This window comes from Balaenoptera physalus, assembly GCF_965194825.1.
Source record: "Balaenoptera physalus genome assembly, chromosome: 5".
Classification (NCBI taxonomy): domain Eukaryota; kingdom Metazoa; phylum Chordata; class Mammalia; order Artiodactyla; family Balaenopteridae; genus Balaenoptera; species Balaenoptera physalus.
Genome location: NC_138884.1, coordinates 28,949,570 through 28,966,053, shown reverse-complemented (window position 1 = coordinate 28,966,053; position 16,484 = coordinate 28,949,570). Strand labels below are relative to the sequence as shown.

The 16,484-nt window shown below is 38.1% G+C and overlaps 1 protein-coding gene across 10 annotated transcripts in view; it reads left to right on the top strand.

Annotated features, from left to right (window-relative positions):
* Positions 1 to 16,484, top strand: part of INPP4B (inositol polyphosphate-4-phosphatase type II B) — a 750,879-nt gene that overhangs the window by 504,502 nt on the left and 229,893 nt on the right. For 9 of the 10 annotated variants that reach the window (XM_082463351.1, XM_082463352.1, XM_082463345.1 and 6 more), the window contains 2 exons: positions 286 to 336; positions 10,003 to 10,082. In XM_082463351.1, coding sequence (XP_082319477.1) covers positions 286 to 336; positions 10,003 to 10,082 — 131 coding nt within the window. Of the gene's footprint in view, positions 1 to 285; positions 337 to 393; positions 9,668 to 10,002; positions 10,083 to 16,484 lie in introns of those variants that run through there. The other variant, XM_082463344.1, reaches the window with a different exon arrangement.

Sequence of the window (16,484 nt, the reverse complement as noted above, 5' to 3'; positions counted from 1 at the left end):
AAGGAGATTAAAAGTGATTCACCTAAAGCCCAGATATCTCTGTATTTGACAAGGAATGATGGGATGAACTCTGTCTACTTGAGAACCTCAGGAAGTTCAGGAACTATAAAAGGATAGCGTCGTTGTTGCCCACAGTGGATGTCATACACAGGTACCTTCAGTAATGATTAACCACAGAGTCTGAATTGACGTCAGATGAGGGAGAATGCAAACAGCACCTGTGTGAAGCTTCTGCACTGGTTTCTACTCCAAAGTCATACAGAAAATGTTTGTTTTTCTCCTTAGGTTAGAACCAGTGTCCTCCCTGAACATAACGATCCCCCGCCAGAGGTTGGGGTAAGTGTTTCTTTTGTTTCCAAAAGGCACACACATCACTTCTAAGCTAATCATTTGGGTTTTCTCTGGCCTCCTGCCTGCTAGCTGACAAATAAAATTGAGTTAACTTAATAGGGTGTGACCATGCAAGGAGACACAGTCACATATTTGCAGAATTGCATGGACTTCATTCCTCGTCTCCTGAAAATCATCCTCAAGTGAATTCTTATTTAGTTCAGCTGGCTAGAGATGAGTCTAGAAATTGCCCTGCAGGTAACTGAGCTGTGATTCGGAGCCAACATTCCTGGACCAACAGGAGGCTGGGAAATTGCAGGTGTGAGCTCGACCGCTTCCGCAAGGACGCAGAGGGCTGACTAGTCGTGGGATTGTGATGTTTTCTGCATCCAGCCGCTTCAACACTGTAGGGCAGGTCGGAACAGAAGCTGCCACCGAAGGGCAGCCCAGTGCTGGAAAATCCAGCTGAGGTTTTCCTGCTGCATCTGAGCCATTGCATCTCAAGCTTTTAAAAGTTGGGAGAGCAAGAGGGTAACAGGTAATTTTGCTTAGACAAGTTTAGAGTAGGCAACGGAGGCTCCTGAAGAATAGCCCAGCAGGCCGGTCCCTGGGATCTTGCATTCAGAAAGGTGGAAAAGGTCCAGAAGTAAGTTGAGTCTAAGAGGCCCTGCCAACGGAAAGGCCTATTTGAAATTCCCTGAAATCCTACAGGCAGTTGGCAACCTTCTTCCGGTGGGTGTGGGGAGCCCTGTACTAGGTAGCATTTATTTCCTCATTGGCAACAGCTGCCATCCCAACCGGCCAAGGGAACCCTCTAGAAAGCGTGCCTTGCATTGGCTGAGAAGTGAGTCAGCCACCTCGGCATCTCTCAGCGTAGGGGAAGGAAAAGGGTACTTCGTGCTCGCTCATGGTGAACACAGCCTTCTAGTTTCTTCCTGGAACAGGCTGAATAACTCTCTTTGACTTAAATGACTCTTCATGCTTTCTTTCCTGCCAGTCCCTTCAGCCTCTTGTGCTGCTCTCACTTCCACTGCCAATCTTGGTGCCAAGACTACCTGGGCTTCTAGAGTTTCTCCCAAGGAACCAGCAAGTCCTCCCAGCCTCAGGCCTCTCTCCCTGCAGGACACATGCGGTCTTCTTGCCTGGCTCCCCACTGGCTCTCTCTCCCAGCTCAGGACTCGGGTCACAGGCCTTTTGCCTACGACCACTCAGACGTCCTCCTTCAAACTAGAACCGCCAGTGCAAGCCGTCCTCACATCCTTTACAGTTCCTTCATATAATATAAGGCCTTCTGAAATTTGTAACTATTTTTTTAAATTAAAAAAAAAAATCTATAGTGCTTTACAATTTTCAAACGTTTCACACGCATGATTTCATATAATCCCATAATAACCCTTTTGCCCCCACCCCTATTTTGCTCCTCCCCCTTCCCTCTCCCCACTAATAACCACTAGTTTGTTCACTGTGTCTGTGAGTCTGCTTCTTTTCTGATTTATTCACTAGTTTGTTGTGCTTTTTACATTTCACATATAAGTGATATCATACAGTATTTGTCTTTCTTTGTCTGACTTATTTCACTTAGCATAATGCCCTCCAAGTCCATCCATGTTGCTGCAAATGGCAAAAAAAAAAAAATGAAATTTATAACTCTTAATAAGTTAATCATTTTTTTAAAAAATTCCCATTTATTTTTTGAGGTTCAAGAAAGATGAGCTGGTTTAATTATTTTCCTCCAACTGCTCAGTTCCACAATTTCTCTGTGTTAAATCCCCCTTGCTTGAGATTTTAATGACATTTTGGCCTAATTGTATGAATTTCCCCCCTATTTTTTCTCTCATTCAAGTTCTTGGAATGGAATGCATCTTATTCATTTTAAAACTTGAGTCTCTTCTCTGGTTTTAAATTATTCTCTTCCACCCTCTCCTCCACCATTGCCTGCTACAGGCTGTAGACATCTCTGTGCTTCTAGCAACTTGTGGTGGGGGGAGGGGGAATGGTCCATTCTCACACGTTCTCCCCTTTCCTCCTCTCATTGCTCAGTTGCTCAGGAGAAAGGAAAGGGGAGAGGTTCCTTCTCTGCTTGCCCACCATGAGGTGTGGTGCCCTTTATGCTGGTTTTGATGCTTCTCAACCTAATGCTGCCTGAGTTCTCTTTGTGGCAGAATGAAATGCCGGCTCTCCTGTGAGCACAAATATAGGTATTTCTGGAGGCCTTGGAGGCCCCTTCCCACTGTATACTTTCCCATCATCGGGGATCTGGTTCTGGCTGAGCCATGTCTCCGCTGACTGTTTCTATGAGCCCCAGCAGCATCGGGTACTAGATAATCAATGATTCTCAAAGGACACACAATCACCAGCTCCCAACACAGCAGAGGCAGAGATGGTTTGGACACCTTCAAGCTTCATAAGTCATGTTTTGGGTCCATACTCCCATGACTTTGGTTTTGGCCTTGGAGATAAAGATGTCTTCCTGAAGGTAATGAAGAGAGAGATCCGCTTCATTTCCTAAATTGTATCCTCCCCAAATTCTGACCTCTCTCTTCTAACACTACCTTTATATGAACTGGCTGTGTTACTAATAGGCCAGTTTCTCTAAACTGGCTCCTTTTAGGCACTGTGATGAGGTTTGCTGAACTTATAATGTGGAACATTTGTTATCTTGTGTCCTCATCTTTGACAAAGACTCTTCTATAATTCCTGGACCAAAAGAAACTTTTCAATGGGCATTCTCCGATATGCCTATTGTATCAGTTAGGAATGCATTCAGAAGCAAGTAACTGGATGAACAGTAGGTAACAGACTTGTTCTTCTCATGTTAAGAAAAGTCATGGGGAAATTGCCCAAGCCGCCAGCTACTCAAAATGACTTAAAGCAACCAGGCTCTGTCCATTGTCCTGCTTCTCCTTTCTTAAAGTGTTGTACAGTCTGACCATTACACTTCCAGGTATCACATTCCAAATTGAAAAGGTTCTGAGCAACTCATCCTGTTCCTTCAATTCTGGAAAGGAAAACTCAATTGGTATACAGTCATTCCTCAATATCCTCAGGGGATTGGTTCCAAGATCCTCCTCGGATACCAAAATCCATGGATGCTCAAGTCCCTTACAGTTGGCTTTGCATATCTGCGGGTTCTATATCAGTGGTTCTGCATCCCAGGGTACAGAGGACCAACTGTCCCACCACTTACATAATGACTGAGAAGATCAGAGTCCCTGGGTAGAAGGGAATCGGGATACAATTCCCATTTAAACAAAATCAAGATGCTATTAGTAATGCAACTTGGGCAGAATGGGTATTAGATATTAGTAATGTCTCCACTTTCCTACTAGATGTTAAACTCCATGATTGCAAAGATCATGTATATTTTGTTTACTTTAATAGCCCTAGCTCTGTGCCCGGAAATTAGCAAATCATGATATATGTATTGAATGCATTAGGAAGCATACCATGATTTTGGTTTGCCAACCATCTCACATTTTTTTAGAACCACCAGAATAAAAAGGGATGGGGTGTCTAAAAATAATTGCAATAACATCGTAAGAATCGAGTACATTTTACGACACATCAGAAATCAACAAAATGACAATTACCAAACTAAATCTCAAGCATGATAAGAATGAGTCTGAATAAGAACACGTCAGCATGTCTTGGCTTTTCTAACACCCTCAGAGTACATGATATTCTGGATAGAGAAAAATTGTCACACCTTGAGCAGCTGTGAAGTACCGCTGATTAATATACATCTCATCACTCCTCCAAAATATTTTTTTGGACACTGAAAAAACTGTTGAGAATTTAAGTTCTTGGCCAAGAACATAGAGCAGGTAATGGCTCTGCCATTACAATGTGCCAAGGACTCTAGCCACTAAGTACTCCAATTTAAAAAATGAGCTAAAATTTTTTATTATAAATCTTTCAAATATGTTCCATTCAGTTCTTTGCATTCTTCAGCAGCATCTATTAGATGAAACCACACCTTTGTTGATGACTTAGTCAAGCAGATACCAATCTGTGCTCTGAGACCTTGTGAGGTATATTCATAGTAAAGATGTAATTTTATAATATATGATTTTGCCCTAAATTGCACTTTAATGTGTTCTTTGGACTGTTCATCAAGTTGTAATAGATATTCTCTCAGTTCTTTTTTCTTTGTGATGTATTTTTTCAGCATATATAGTTCCTGTACCCTCTGTCCCTTCCTATAGAGTGGGAAACCACACAACCATGTCTGTTAGGGTAGAGAGGGAAGAAGAAGTACCTGTACAAAAGTGTGAAAAAGGGCCCATCCTGTAAGTTATGTGCAGGAGGTGCTGTGTATCAGCCTGCCTCACAATATAAACTTCTGGTCTTCAAAGACCTTTTAAAACCTACACCACAGTTCCAGTATATAGTTTTATGAGAATATGTCAGAGTATTATGGATATCCTCAAAAACCAGCACTGTCTTCTAGAGACTGTCATACAGAGTGAAGTAAGTCAAAAAGAGAAAAACAAATGTATAATATCACTTATATGTGGAATCTAGAAAAAAGGTACAGATGAACTTATTAGCAAAGCAGAAATAGAGACACAGATGTAGAGAACAAACTTATGGATACCAAGGGGGGGGAGAGAGGATGAATTGGGAAATTGGGATTGACATATATACACTACTATGTATAAAATAGGTAACTCATGAGAACCTACTGTATAGCACAGGGAACTCTACTCAGTGCTCTGTGGTGACCTAAATGGGAAGGAAAGCCAAAACAGAGGGGATATATGTATACGTGTAACTGATTCACTTTGCTGTATGGCAGAAACTAACATTGTAAAGCAACTATACTCCAATAAAAATTAAAAATAAAAAAACAACACTGTCTACTAGAAATTTAATGCGTGCCACATATGTAATTTAAAATTTTCTAGCAGCCCATGCTCTTAAGAGTAACAAGAGAACAGGTGAAATCAGTTGTAATATTTTATTTAACTCAATATATGTAAAATATTATCATTTCAAAATGTAATCAATTCAGAAATCAGTAATGATATATTTCACACTCCATTTTTCATATCACATCTTGTAAATCTGATTTGTGTTTACACTTAGAACACAACTCAACTCACAGTAGCCACAAACTAGTGCTCATGCTGGATAATGCAGCTCTGGACAGTACTTGGAAAAACTTGGGAGATCCACGAAAGTTATAGTATAAGGGAAACCTAAACTTTGAATAAAGGCTTTGTGAGGTGAACATAGGTGATGGAGGTATGTGTATGGGGGAGTACTTCCTCTGGATCCTTGTGTAGTACCAGGGGAACCAGACCACTGAGGACCTGCTTCAGCCAGGTATGCAACCCTGCTGAGCATTCTGGATGTCTGTGACTTGCGCTGAGTCACCGCCAGGGCAGGCAGGATGAACGGTTTATTTGTACGCTCCCCGTAGAGCAGAGCCAGGGATTGAGACAGGTGCCCTGCATTCTCCACCCTGCTTGATATCACTCTCCAGCCAGGTGAGTGATTGAAATCGTGCATCTAGCAATTTAATGATCATCTGCTTTGGGTGCCTGCACCAGAATGATAATGGTGAGTGTTGCATTGTCATGAGCAGGGAAGAAAGGTCAGAGCCGCACAGAGTGTAGGCAGAGAGCCTGTCAGAAGGAAAGGCAATTGCCACCTGTCCTGGAAATGAGGCACAGCGTGAGGGGGATGAAAGAATTCTGGACTGAAGAGCAAGAAACATGGATTCTAACTTGGCCTCTGCATATTAACTAGTTCTGTGACCAGGTGTAAGCCAGTTAACTCCCTGGGTTCCTGTCTCTTCATCTACAGACTGGCCACGTCTTAACAAGTCTTAATATTTGTTGATTTCATTCAGACATTTCTTGGCCTCTGATAAACATTCCACATGATCTAATAAAAATTTGAGCTATAAGGAATCAGAGGTAACATGTGCTCAACACTAAGAACTGTAAAGGACCACATAACTTTCGTATCTTTTTTTTTCACTAGAATTTATTCTAGTATATATTTCCCTGAATCTAACTTTTATTTTTAAACATACATTTTTCTTTTTTATAATAGGAATTTCTCATAGACTTTTTTTCTTAAATACTCTGCCTTTTCCAAAAAGTATTTGAAGTGGACTTATGTTTAAGTCATCTGACTTCTGGGCATATTTTCCTTAAGCACTATGCAAGCTAATATTTATGCAGTGCTTCCTATTTTCCCAGCAATGTACTAAGTGCTTTGCCTGGATTACTTTCTCATAACAATAACTATGAGAAAGATACAGTTATCATACGCAACTTTTTCATCCAGAAACTAAGGCCTACTATGGTGGAGTAACTTGTCCAAGGCCCAGATTTGTGAGAGAGAAGACAGACAAACGGAGCTTGACAGTGCCCATCGGTGGACAGCCAGCCTAGGGGGCTGGGAGAAGTGATTTAATTGCCCAGATTTCCATTTTTGGACATAATCATGGATTTAGAACTACACTTCAGACCTCCAACTCCAGTGACACTTTTTTTTTTTCTTCTTTGTTTTTAAATTTTCCACTGTTATTGGAGCTCCCAGTTTAAATCCTTGAAGATAAGAATTTTAGAAACAATACTGAAGGAGAGATGAAAACATTGTTCCCTGAGTTATATTTGGAATATAAACAGATTTTTTGAAATAATTTTCTTAAATTCTATGATTATGATTAAAGTGACAGTAAAGATAAAATAGCTCTATATTAAGTTATTCTTTTGCATTAGCATTGTGTGCTATTTTCCCTCCATGGGAATTCAGGTTTCATAACAGAGAAGACTGTTTTCTCTGTAATTCATTCTTTGACCAGGAGTCCAATGAATATTCATGTAAATGAATGATGTGTTTTCCACTTTCAGGGATGTGGAAGGTCCTAGTTTTATTTATACTGAGGTGAAGCAAACACATAAAAACCTGCTAGAAAGTAAGACTATAGGCAAGTCCATTGTTTGGTATTGCAATGTGAAACAATTAGGCACTGTCTTTAAACTGGGGGATTTTATTAAATGCATTTTATGCATCATGTGGTCCTAATGTACAGTTATTTTTAGAATAAATTAAAAAAATACTTTTAGAATAAATAACACTTCCTCTGGTTTAACACGCTTTCATAATGCCATTACCTAAGTTGATTTATAATGGATTGTATGATTTCTGTAAGCTGTCTCTCAAAGGATAATATCCTTTGAGATTAAGCAATGGCTGACAGTTGTGATGGAAAAGGTTGACTCACAGGCATCCTTTTTGGCACACTGCAAACACTCACAGTGCAGCAGTGGGCGTAGCATGCAGCCTCTCTGTTCCGGACAATGGGCTGAGCTAGAAGATGGACGAGCCAAGGTCCTGCTTCCACAGGAGCTCCCGGCCTGGTGGGCAGGAGAGACATTCAATGACTTGTGGTCACAGACGACTTGCAGCTGTGCCTGCTGGTGTGTCTGGGGCGCATGTCTGAAAATAGCCCCTCCACCTGTCTCTCGTTGCTACATTCCCGTCTGGGACATCTGCTGCTTCTACTGCTGAAAAGACTGCACTAACATTCATGGCATGTGCAGTTTGTTTTCTTAATTCTAAAACCATCCCTTCCTTCACAAATCTCAAAAGGCAAAGAGAAGAAATAACTTGAAATTTGGGGACACCGTGACATTTCTGATGGGTTGAGCATTTTCTTCAAGTGAGGATAATGAGTGAGGGGTAGAATTTAAATTAATAACCCTAATTACTGGTGAAAGAGTAATAAGCAAGACATCTCTTTAAAATACAAAATGCTAAAGTGCAATTCACTACCACGGTATACAATCCGCAAGCTAAAAAATTGTTTTGATTTCCCACAGTTCAGTGAATTATAGTGATTTATACATATCTGCAGAAGGAGCATTTCTTTTATATCTCATAGAATAAATTACTTGAAAGCTAGTGTCTGTGCCATTCATTCATTCATTTATTGTCAGTCACTATTTATCACACACCTAATGTGTGTTAGGCAGTAGGAGGTTACCAGAAAACAAAGCTCGTTGTGGGACTTTAAATCTCAATTTTTATTTTGAGGGGAGGACAGAATAAACAATTAAATACATAATATTTAAGTGACAATAGAAAAAATACAACAGGATAAGGAATGGAGACGAGCAGTGTGGCGAAGGAGAGCCCTTTTTTACAGGGACGTCCTAGTAGGGTATCTGCTGAGGTGGCATAAGTGCTTTTGTTCAGCTGGGTCTCTTCTAGACATTCTCTGCCCCTTACTGAAAAGTCACCCTAAATTTTGGCTGTGTTCACACAGCTCGTGGACTTCTTCTCTGCCTTGATTCACTCTCAGCACTCATGTCATCACAGCTTGTTTCCACAAATCTTCTGTTTTCACATAACATTCTTCACCTAATAATTTAGTCTTCTATGATCCCCAATTGGACGACTTGGTATCTAAACCACTTCTTCGAGTTTCAAGTGAATTAATTAGGTTTTATCATCACTAACATACAGGCATCTCCAACTTACAACCGACTTGTATTTCAAATGTTTGCCTTTAAGACTTTTGAACCAGTTCTTCTAAGTTAGAACTTTGAAAAGAAGGAGAAAAATTCTGACCTGAAGCTTGTCTTCTCTATGCTAAAAGATCACTTTGTGTAGATGCAGCCTCTTACGTATGGAATCACTGCGCACTTTCCTCTGAAAAGACCCAGTTGACTTAAGTCCAGCATCTCATTCTAGGGCAGGCTGGCAACAGACCTATGAAGAGAGAATGTTCTGGAAGATGTAGGGTAGACTTCTTGTAAAGTATTACAGTGTGTTAGGCAGCAATGGTATAGGTAATAATATGGGTTTGATACTGACATTTTCATGTTTACATCTTGACCTTGAAAGGAGAATGAGAAATCTTATTTATGGTATACCATAATATTGTGACTTTTAAATCACAAGCAGCCAGGAATATTAAAAAGAGATGAAAGATTTTTATCCTGGAAAAGAAAAACCAATTTAGTGTTTTATTCTTTATATTATGAGTAAGAGAGTTTAGAAGATAGATATATTCATAGATAGTCAACACCCAGTATGATAGGTTAAAAAAGCAATTTTAGAAAATGTAATTGAATAAGTACCATTCTTTTTTGTGTGTTGGAGTGAAATTGTCCCATGCTAGTGTAGAAATAACAAAGGAAACAAATACTTTTAAACATTGCTGTGATGGGGGAGAAATGTAGCATTTCTATTTATAACTTGCACAGAATCCCACATAAAAATAGCTCCAACTAACAGATTTGCTCATATCTGGAATACAAAGTTGTTGCTGCCCATGACTTGAGGAATTCTAATAAGAACAAGGACAGCATTGGTAAATATTAAAAGTCTGTCATCTTTTCTTTTATCCCAGTTTTCATATGGGGAGAAAATGTGTTCATGGAAAAGTCCTGGCTTCTGTGTTAGACATTTTGTTATTTTCCTGGCTATTCATCTCTGTTTTTAATGAGAAGAATGCATTTGCATCCCTCAACCTTGCCCCATGAAGCGGATATCTATTACTGATGGTTGTATTTCTGTCAATGAAATATTTGTCAGGCTAATAGATTTAACATTTCACTCTTCTGAAGACTAATTTTGTGTGATTGCTGTGACACAAAATACTGAGAACCTCAGAAGTTAATGGAAACCATTCTTTCTTATTTTCAGCGAAGCTTTCTGGGCTATGCCAGTTTTAAAGTCGGGGATCTACTGAAGTCCAAGGAGCAAGTGCTGACCCTGAGCCTGAGGTGGGTCTCAATGCTGTTAAATTTAACAGCCTGTGATATTTATCGAAGGCTGGTTGGGTTTGAAAGTCACAATTCTTGCAGATGTTTGGATGTCAACTCTCAAACAGCTTACGTTCTCCTCTGCAACAAGTTACAGGGAAACAGCAATTATTCAGGTTCATATTTCAAGTCTGTGTTTCACATGGTCAAAAGTTATCAGCTCTTGTAGGGAAAAAAAATGACATTATTAACAAACTAGTGGTGGCCAGAGGGTTAGGGGTGGGGAATGGACAAAAAGGTGAAGGAGATTAAGCAGTACAAACTACCAGTTATATAATATATAAGTCACAGGGATGTAATGTACAGCAGGGGAATATAATCAATAATAATATAATGGCTTTGTATGGTGCCTAATCTTTAAAAATATCAGATCGCTGTATTGTACACCTGAAGCCAATATAATATTGTAAGCAACTATACTTCAATATAAAATAAAAAATAAAGTGATGAAACTTGAAATGAAACTTCAAAAAATAAGGTGATAAAATTCTTTGAAAGTAAGAAAGTAAATAGAAATGATAGGCATGTTACTAAATAATATTTCTGTTACTTATCAAAATGTTACTTTTTAAATCAAGTGAGTTTCTAGGTTTGAAATATGTTTGTTAGAGGCAACTTGCAGATGTATGATAATAAAGGGTAAGCTGATTTATTCTCTTTTTTTAAAGTTTCTTTTGCTGCTATACTATTCAATATAAAGTGTAAGTTAAAAAAGTAAAGTATAAGTTAAAACAGACTCATTGCAACAGACAGCAGATCAGAGATGCTTGAGTATGAGTACAGTCTGTTTTGATACAGATGATGCAGCAATCTTTAGGAACTGCGCCGTGTTTTCATACTAAGAAGAGTATTAAATAGAATAATCATTTCTTTTTAACTTCATTATAAATTAGAAAAATAGTATGTTATTTTCTAACTGTATAATAACTTTAAAATTATGTATACATGGAGAACACTGCCTTACAATATTTATATGGTATAAATGAATATAAAAATTGTAGAGAACATTGTTTGTAAATCTCAAGATGCTCTTCTTTCGATGAAATGTAGAGACCATTGTCAGGGAACAGACAACGTGTCAAGTTTGTTTGCTCTCTGCCCAGCCCCTAAGGACCCATTATAACCAATTTATTTCAGTGTAGATGTCATGGTTTATGGTGGGAACTGTACTGCTGGCTGTCTCCTGTCTGATTTTTTCCTGACCCTTACAGTTTTGCATTTTGACTTAAGAGATGGTATAAAATAATTTAAAGTAACACATGCTCATGCAGAAAAATCAGTGTTGAAGCGTTCTACTGAGGCTGTCATCTTCTTTTTGACTTCCTTTCGGCTGTAAATTTTGTTGTTGTTGCATTTTATTTGGGACGGCATTTTAAAATCTTTATAGTTTTGTGGTGTTATTCCCAATAAAAGTTTGCTGTGTTTATTTTCTGTTGGAAGTGTGTAAGTGCCAGCTAAAATGTATCTGTCACTGTCACTGGTATCCTAGAAGATATCTATTACCCATCTAGTATGGCAGTTAGATTTGACTCAAGTGCCCCTGGATTCATGATATAAGATGTCAGACATTGAGCTTGCTGAGAACCACCGGCATGTCACATGTTTTCTATATAAGTTGTGTGGTACTTTATTCCTCACCTTGCTGATTACGAACTGCAGTATTGATTGTATCATAACTGTCATTAACGTCCTCAGCCCTCTGCACAACATTTAGACACTAGCTTTGAAACAGATATCAGGGACCCAGTAATCCTTAGTGAGGTGAAAATATGTGAACACACACAATTAGAGGAAGGATAGGAACAGAAAGATCTAGTTTAGAGTACTACACTTAGAAGGAAAAAGGAATATAATAATTCCAGATTTAAAGGAAATCAAGACACATTTCCACTTTTGATTTTAATACTCCTGATTCTTATTTATTTGATTTTGATTGTACAAAAGGAAACCAAATATAGCAACAAAGCATTGCATTTTCTAGAAAAAATAATTCTTGAAAGCCAATTTTGAAATGGCGAGGTTAATATTTTTTTTCCCTTTTTGCGCTTTGCCGAATTTGTAGATTTCTCTCCCTATGAACAAGACACATTATAGATTTATCATAACCTGCTGATTTCTGATGCTTCGTGTTTTTCCATCTGTTGTCATTTATCTTCTTTCCACTGACTTGGCAACCTCTGAGGGTACTGAGGCAGAAAAACGTTAGATCAGGGATAAGAAGCGTTTTTTTTTGGTTATTAGTTTTGTTTTTACTATTCCTTTGCACTGACAATATCTGACTTTTATTCCTTTTATATTCAGGTCATAATTTTTAAAGAATAGAATTCTCAGATTTCTGGAAAACAAATTCACAGAAATAAGGGTCAGGGTGTATTTGTCGGTACCGTTCTTGGATAGTGAGTATCCCCAGAATCTGTCTAGTTTTGTTTGCATTCACTTTCCCTTTGGGTTGCTTCTTATCAGATAAGTCAGATTTCAAACTCTCAAACTAGTTTCATGGAATACCATAGTTTAATGTGGCCTGTCCTATGTGCTGTGAACTGGAATTTTTGAGTTTGAGTTGAATTTTTATTTTCCACAAAAAACTTAAAAGGGCAAGAAGTGTGTGTCTTATTTATAGACTTAGACTCAAATTTCATGAAATATGGTATAGTGCATTTTTGAAATTGTAGGCTAAAATTTGTTTGCATGTATTGGAGAGAATGCCTCTGATATAGAAAGTGGTTCCCACTCATGTAACTCATCTTCATTTAAATGCATAGCCACTAAATTTCTGTCTAAGTGTTCTAGTATCCCAATCGGTGTCTTTATTTATTATTAACCCTTGTACCTTTATATGACATCTGCTTTGTTTTTCTAGTTTACATTTGGTAGTTCCTGTCTACTCTGACTTCCTTTAGATCTGAATCATACTTTCTGTTTCGTTTTCTAGCTCATTGCTATCTATTCCTGACTTCCATACTGTACTGTAAACAAGCTAAAGTTCTTGTATAGCGGATTACAATTGCAGACATGGAAGACACTGGTTAATATTACAATAATAGTAATAATAATGAGAAGAAAAGGAAGAGGAGGTGGAGGAGGAGGAAGATACTATGAGACACTACGTGTTTTATGCTCTGATAAGTATGTTAGAGATGTTGTTTCATTGACCCTTATCAGCGTATGATGTTATTACTTTTGTCATTTTATAAACTAAGGAACTGAGGTATAGAAAGCAGTTAAGTAATTTGCACAAAGTTACAATGCTCTTAACATAAGAAAGCCAAGGCGTGAAGCCACACGTTTCTGACTACAAATGCTGTGCTCTTAATGACTCACTTCTTGTCCCCATTGACCAAGGGGAAAACCGAGATCTAGTTAAAACATGTCCTGTGTCGCATGACTTGGTAATGGCAGAACAAAGCAAGGACTGAGGTCCAGGACCACTTGTTCAAGGTGTCTTCCACATTGATTTCACCGCAGTGCCTGGATTTATAGCAAATGAAGACCTAATGAGTGTTAGTGGCCATGGAGAACTCAGGAATATTAGCCATGATGGCAGAAAGTGAGAACCAGCCTGCTAGGTTAAGGGGGAATGGAGACTAAGGGAAACCTGGGGAATCTATTCTCACCCCAGAACCATGGCCCTGAGCCTGGTTTACTGCCAAAGCACCTAACAATTATTTGTTCTACCAGCCTGACCTGAGTCTCTTGGAATCATAACAAGCAGAAATTTAGAACATCATAATACTGTCTTATTTAATTACAGAATGGAGAAGCAGATCTTTCTCTGGCAATGGCGCTAGAGATCAGGGGAAAAATTACGTTGCTCTTAAAGTAGTCAAACAATCACAAAGGCAGAAAAAGAGGCAGGGATAAAAATTCTTTCTTAGGAAATCCTTCTCAGAAGAACTGAGACAGATAGAAGTGCTTTGACCTTGTCTGACCTTTGTTGCCTATCTCCACAGAGTTCGGACTTCATTCAGTGACTGTTCATTCAGCAAGCATTTATCACGAATTTTGCATATGCTAACTATAGTAATAGGTTCTTTACGAAATTTTAAAAACAGTAACAGAGTTAACATCTTGCAGTTGATATTACTAATCACACTGTTAATGAAAAATCTTGTTATTTATTGATCATCTACTAGCATGCAAGGGATATGTTGGATGCTTCTCCTGAACTATATCATTTAATCCCTGCAGCTTTATCATCCCAGTTTTATAGCAACTTGTCTAAGATTCCGCAGGTACTAACTGTACAAGTAGGATTAGAATTCAGTTGAGTCTGACTCCAGAGGTTCTTCTGCTTTTATTTTCCTGCCTTATAGGAAGCTAATGATCTCATAGCATCTTTGCTTTCTTCTTCATTTTATATTCTATCTTTTGGAGAGTTTTAGGGGCCTCAATTACTTTTTCTTAACGTTTTAATCTTAAAATTCAATTTTATATGCCTGTGACAGAGTAGAGAGGTTCAATAATTATTTGCTGAGATTTTGATTCATGATGATGACTTATATTTTTATGGATGCTAAATACGAACCTGGTACCATTTATTTCCGAGTGCAATCCACCTAAATTAGTGAACATAATGCAGTCTAAGCTTTAGAGTATATCTGAGACAAGTAACTTTCAGAGTAATAGTGAGTGATAGATTGTGATTTGCTTGAAAGGCTGAAAACCTTACTTAGAATTCACATTTATTTCAGTGTAGGTCACATTGCCTTGCCACAGAAACATTCAGATCATCTTAGCAACTGGTCTGTTATTTCTTTTGTAACCTTCCCCCCCCCAAATTAAGCAAGCATTTATATAATTTTATCATAGTGGATGTGACCAAATTTTCTTGAATGCAGATGTATAAGAATTTATCCATAAAAAGAGAATTTATGTTTCCTCTTCGTTTATTACTTCTGCCACATTTACAGTAGTGCTGTCGTGAAACATACAACATGACGCCCATGATCCTAGACAGACATATGATGTTATGTTTTATAATATACAGATGTATGGGAGGGGCTCTGAAAGAAACAAACAATGAATTTCTGCTGTTTTTAAATTTTTCCTATTTTATGTAACGTTTTCTATGTGTACATATTCATGCAGATACCTCATGGGTTGTACGGATGGGTATGTGTGTACATTTATATTCTTTTAGGATTATTTTGCTTTCTCACAAACTTGACTATTTATTTTCCATTATTGTCAAATGTGTGTGTTTAGAGAAGGCAAGATCCAAATTATGGAGTCTTAAGTTTTGTGTGATTTTGTTTTTTGGTGTTTTGCTTAATTTAACCTCCTTACACACACACACACACACACACACACAGGCACAAACACGCACTTCCATTTTATTTCTAAAAACAGAAGAACAAAAAAAATCCCGCATATTTTTAACTGAATCTCCCAAAGGCATGTTCTTAATTTAAGAGCTGGAAACAATATTAAGGAGAGGTTCCTTAGGCTCTGACACACAGTTTTCTACACCAGCATAGTCAGAGCGATAAAAAAATGAAAGTCACTACTATTTCGCAGGTTGGGAGCCAAGGCCCGTTCTGTAGGGCATAGGATCAGAATGTTTGTTCCTGGAACGCACGAATGCATGTGAATCCCCACGGTAACCTGAGACCGAACTTGGCCGTAGATTGACAATACAGTTTTAACTGATAAATGTATTTTTCATTTGAAATGGAATTAAACTTTGTTTTTTCGTTTCCTACCACAACTCTTTTCCTGCATGCAAATAATGCTTACGTTAAGCACCAGATACCGTCTTTAAAATTGTATGTGTGACGACAACATATTTTCTTTTATTTACTTGGACTTCAGAGATGCTTTTAAAAACTCACATCCAAGCATCTTAATAGTCACGTATATTTTGAATATGTTTTATTCTCCTTTAAAAGTCACTTCCAGTTAGTTTTTCTAGGTATCAGAAAGTAGGATTACAGCAGAAAGTTCTGCTGGTTCCACCACACTAAGTTTTATACATGTCTAAAACATTTTCTATATTACATAAGGGTGGTAGACATTGACTGGTGGCCAAAAAGCCTGCTTTAAGAGAAAATAGTATATCAGTGATTAATTATAAAACAGAATAGTATTAAACTTTATTAAATGCACTCGTGGAAAAGTTTGAGGATAAGTATGTCATGTAAAAGCTAACTTGATGCTTTTGCCTAGAATTTTCTAAAAATGCCCATCCTAACCGCTGAAAGCAATGAAAAAGAACACTGCATTCTTTTCCTTTGGGAGTGAACAGCAAGAAAACATGCACGTCAATAGCAAATGCACACTCATGCTTGATCCAGATGCACACATATGGGGAAAGCCTCAAATCTCTGGAATGCTCTATTCACCGTGCTTTTGGCATAATTCAAA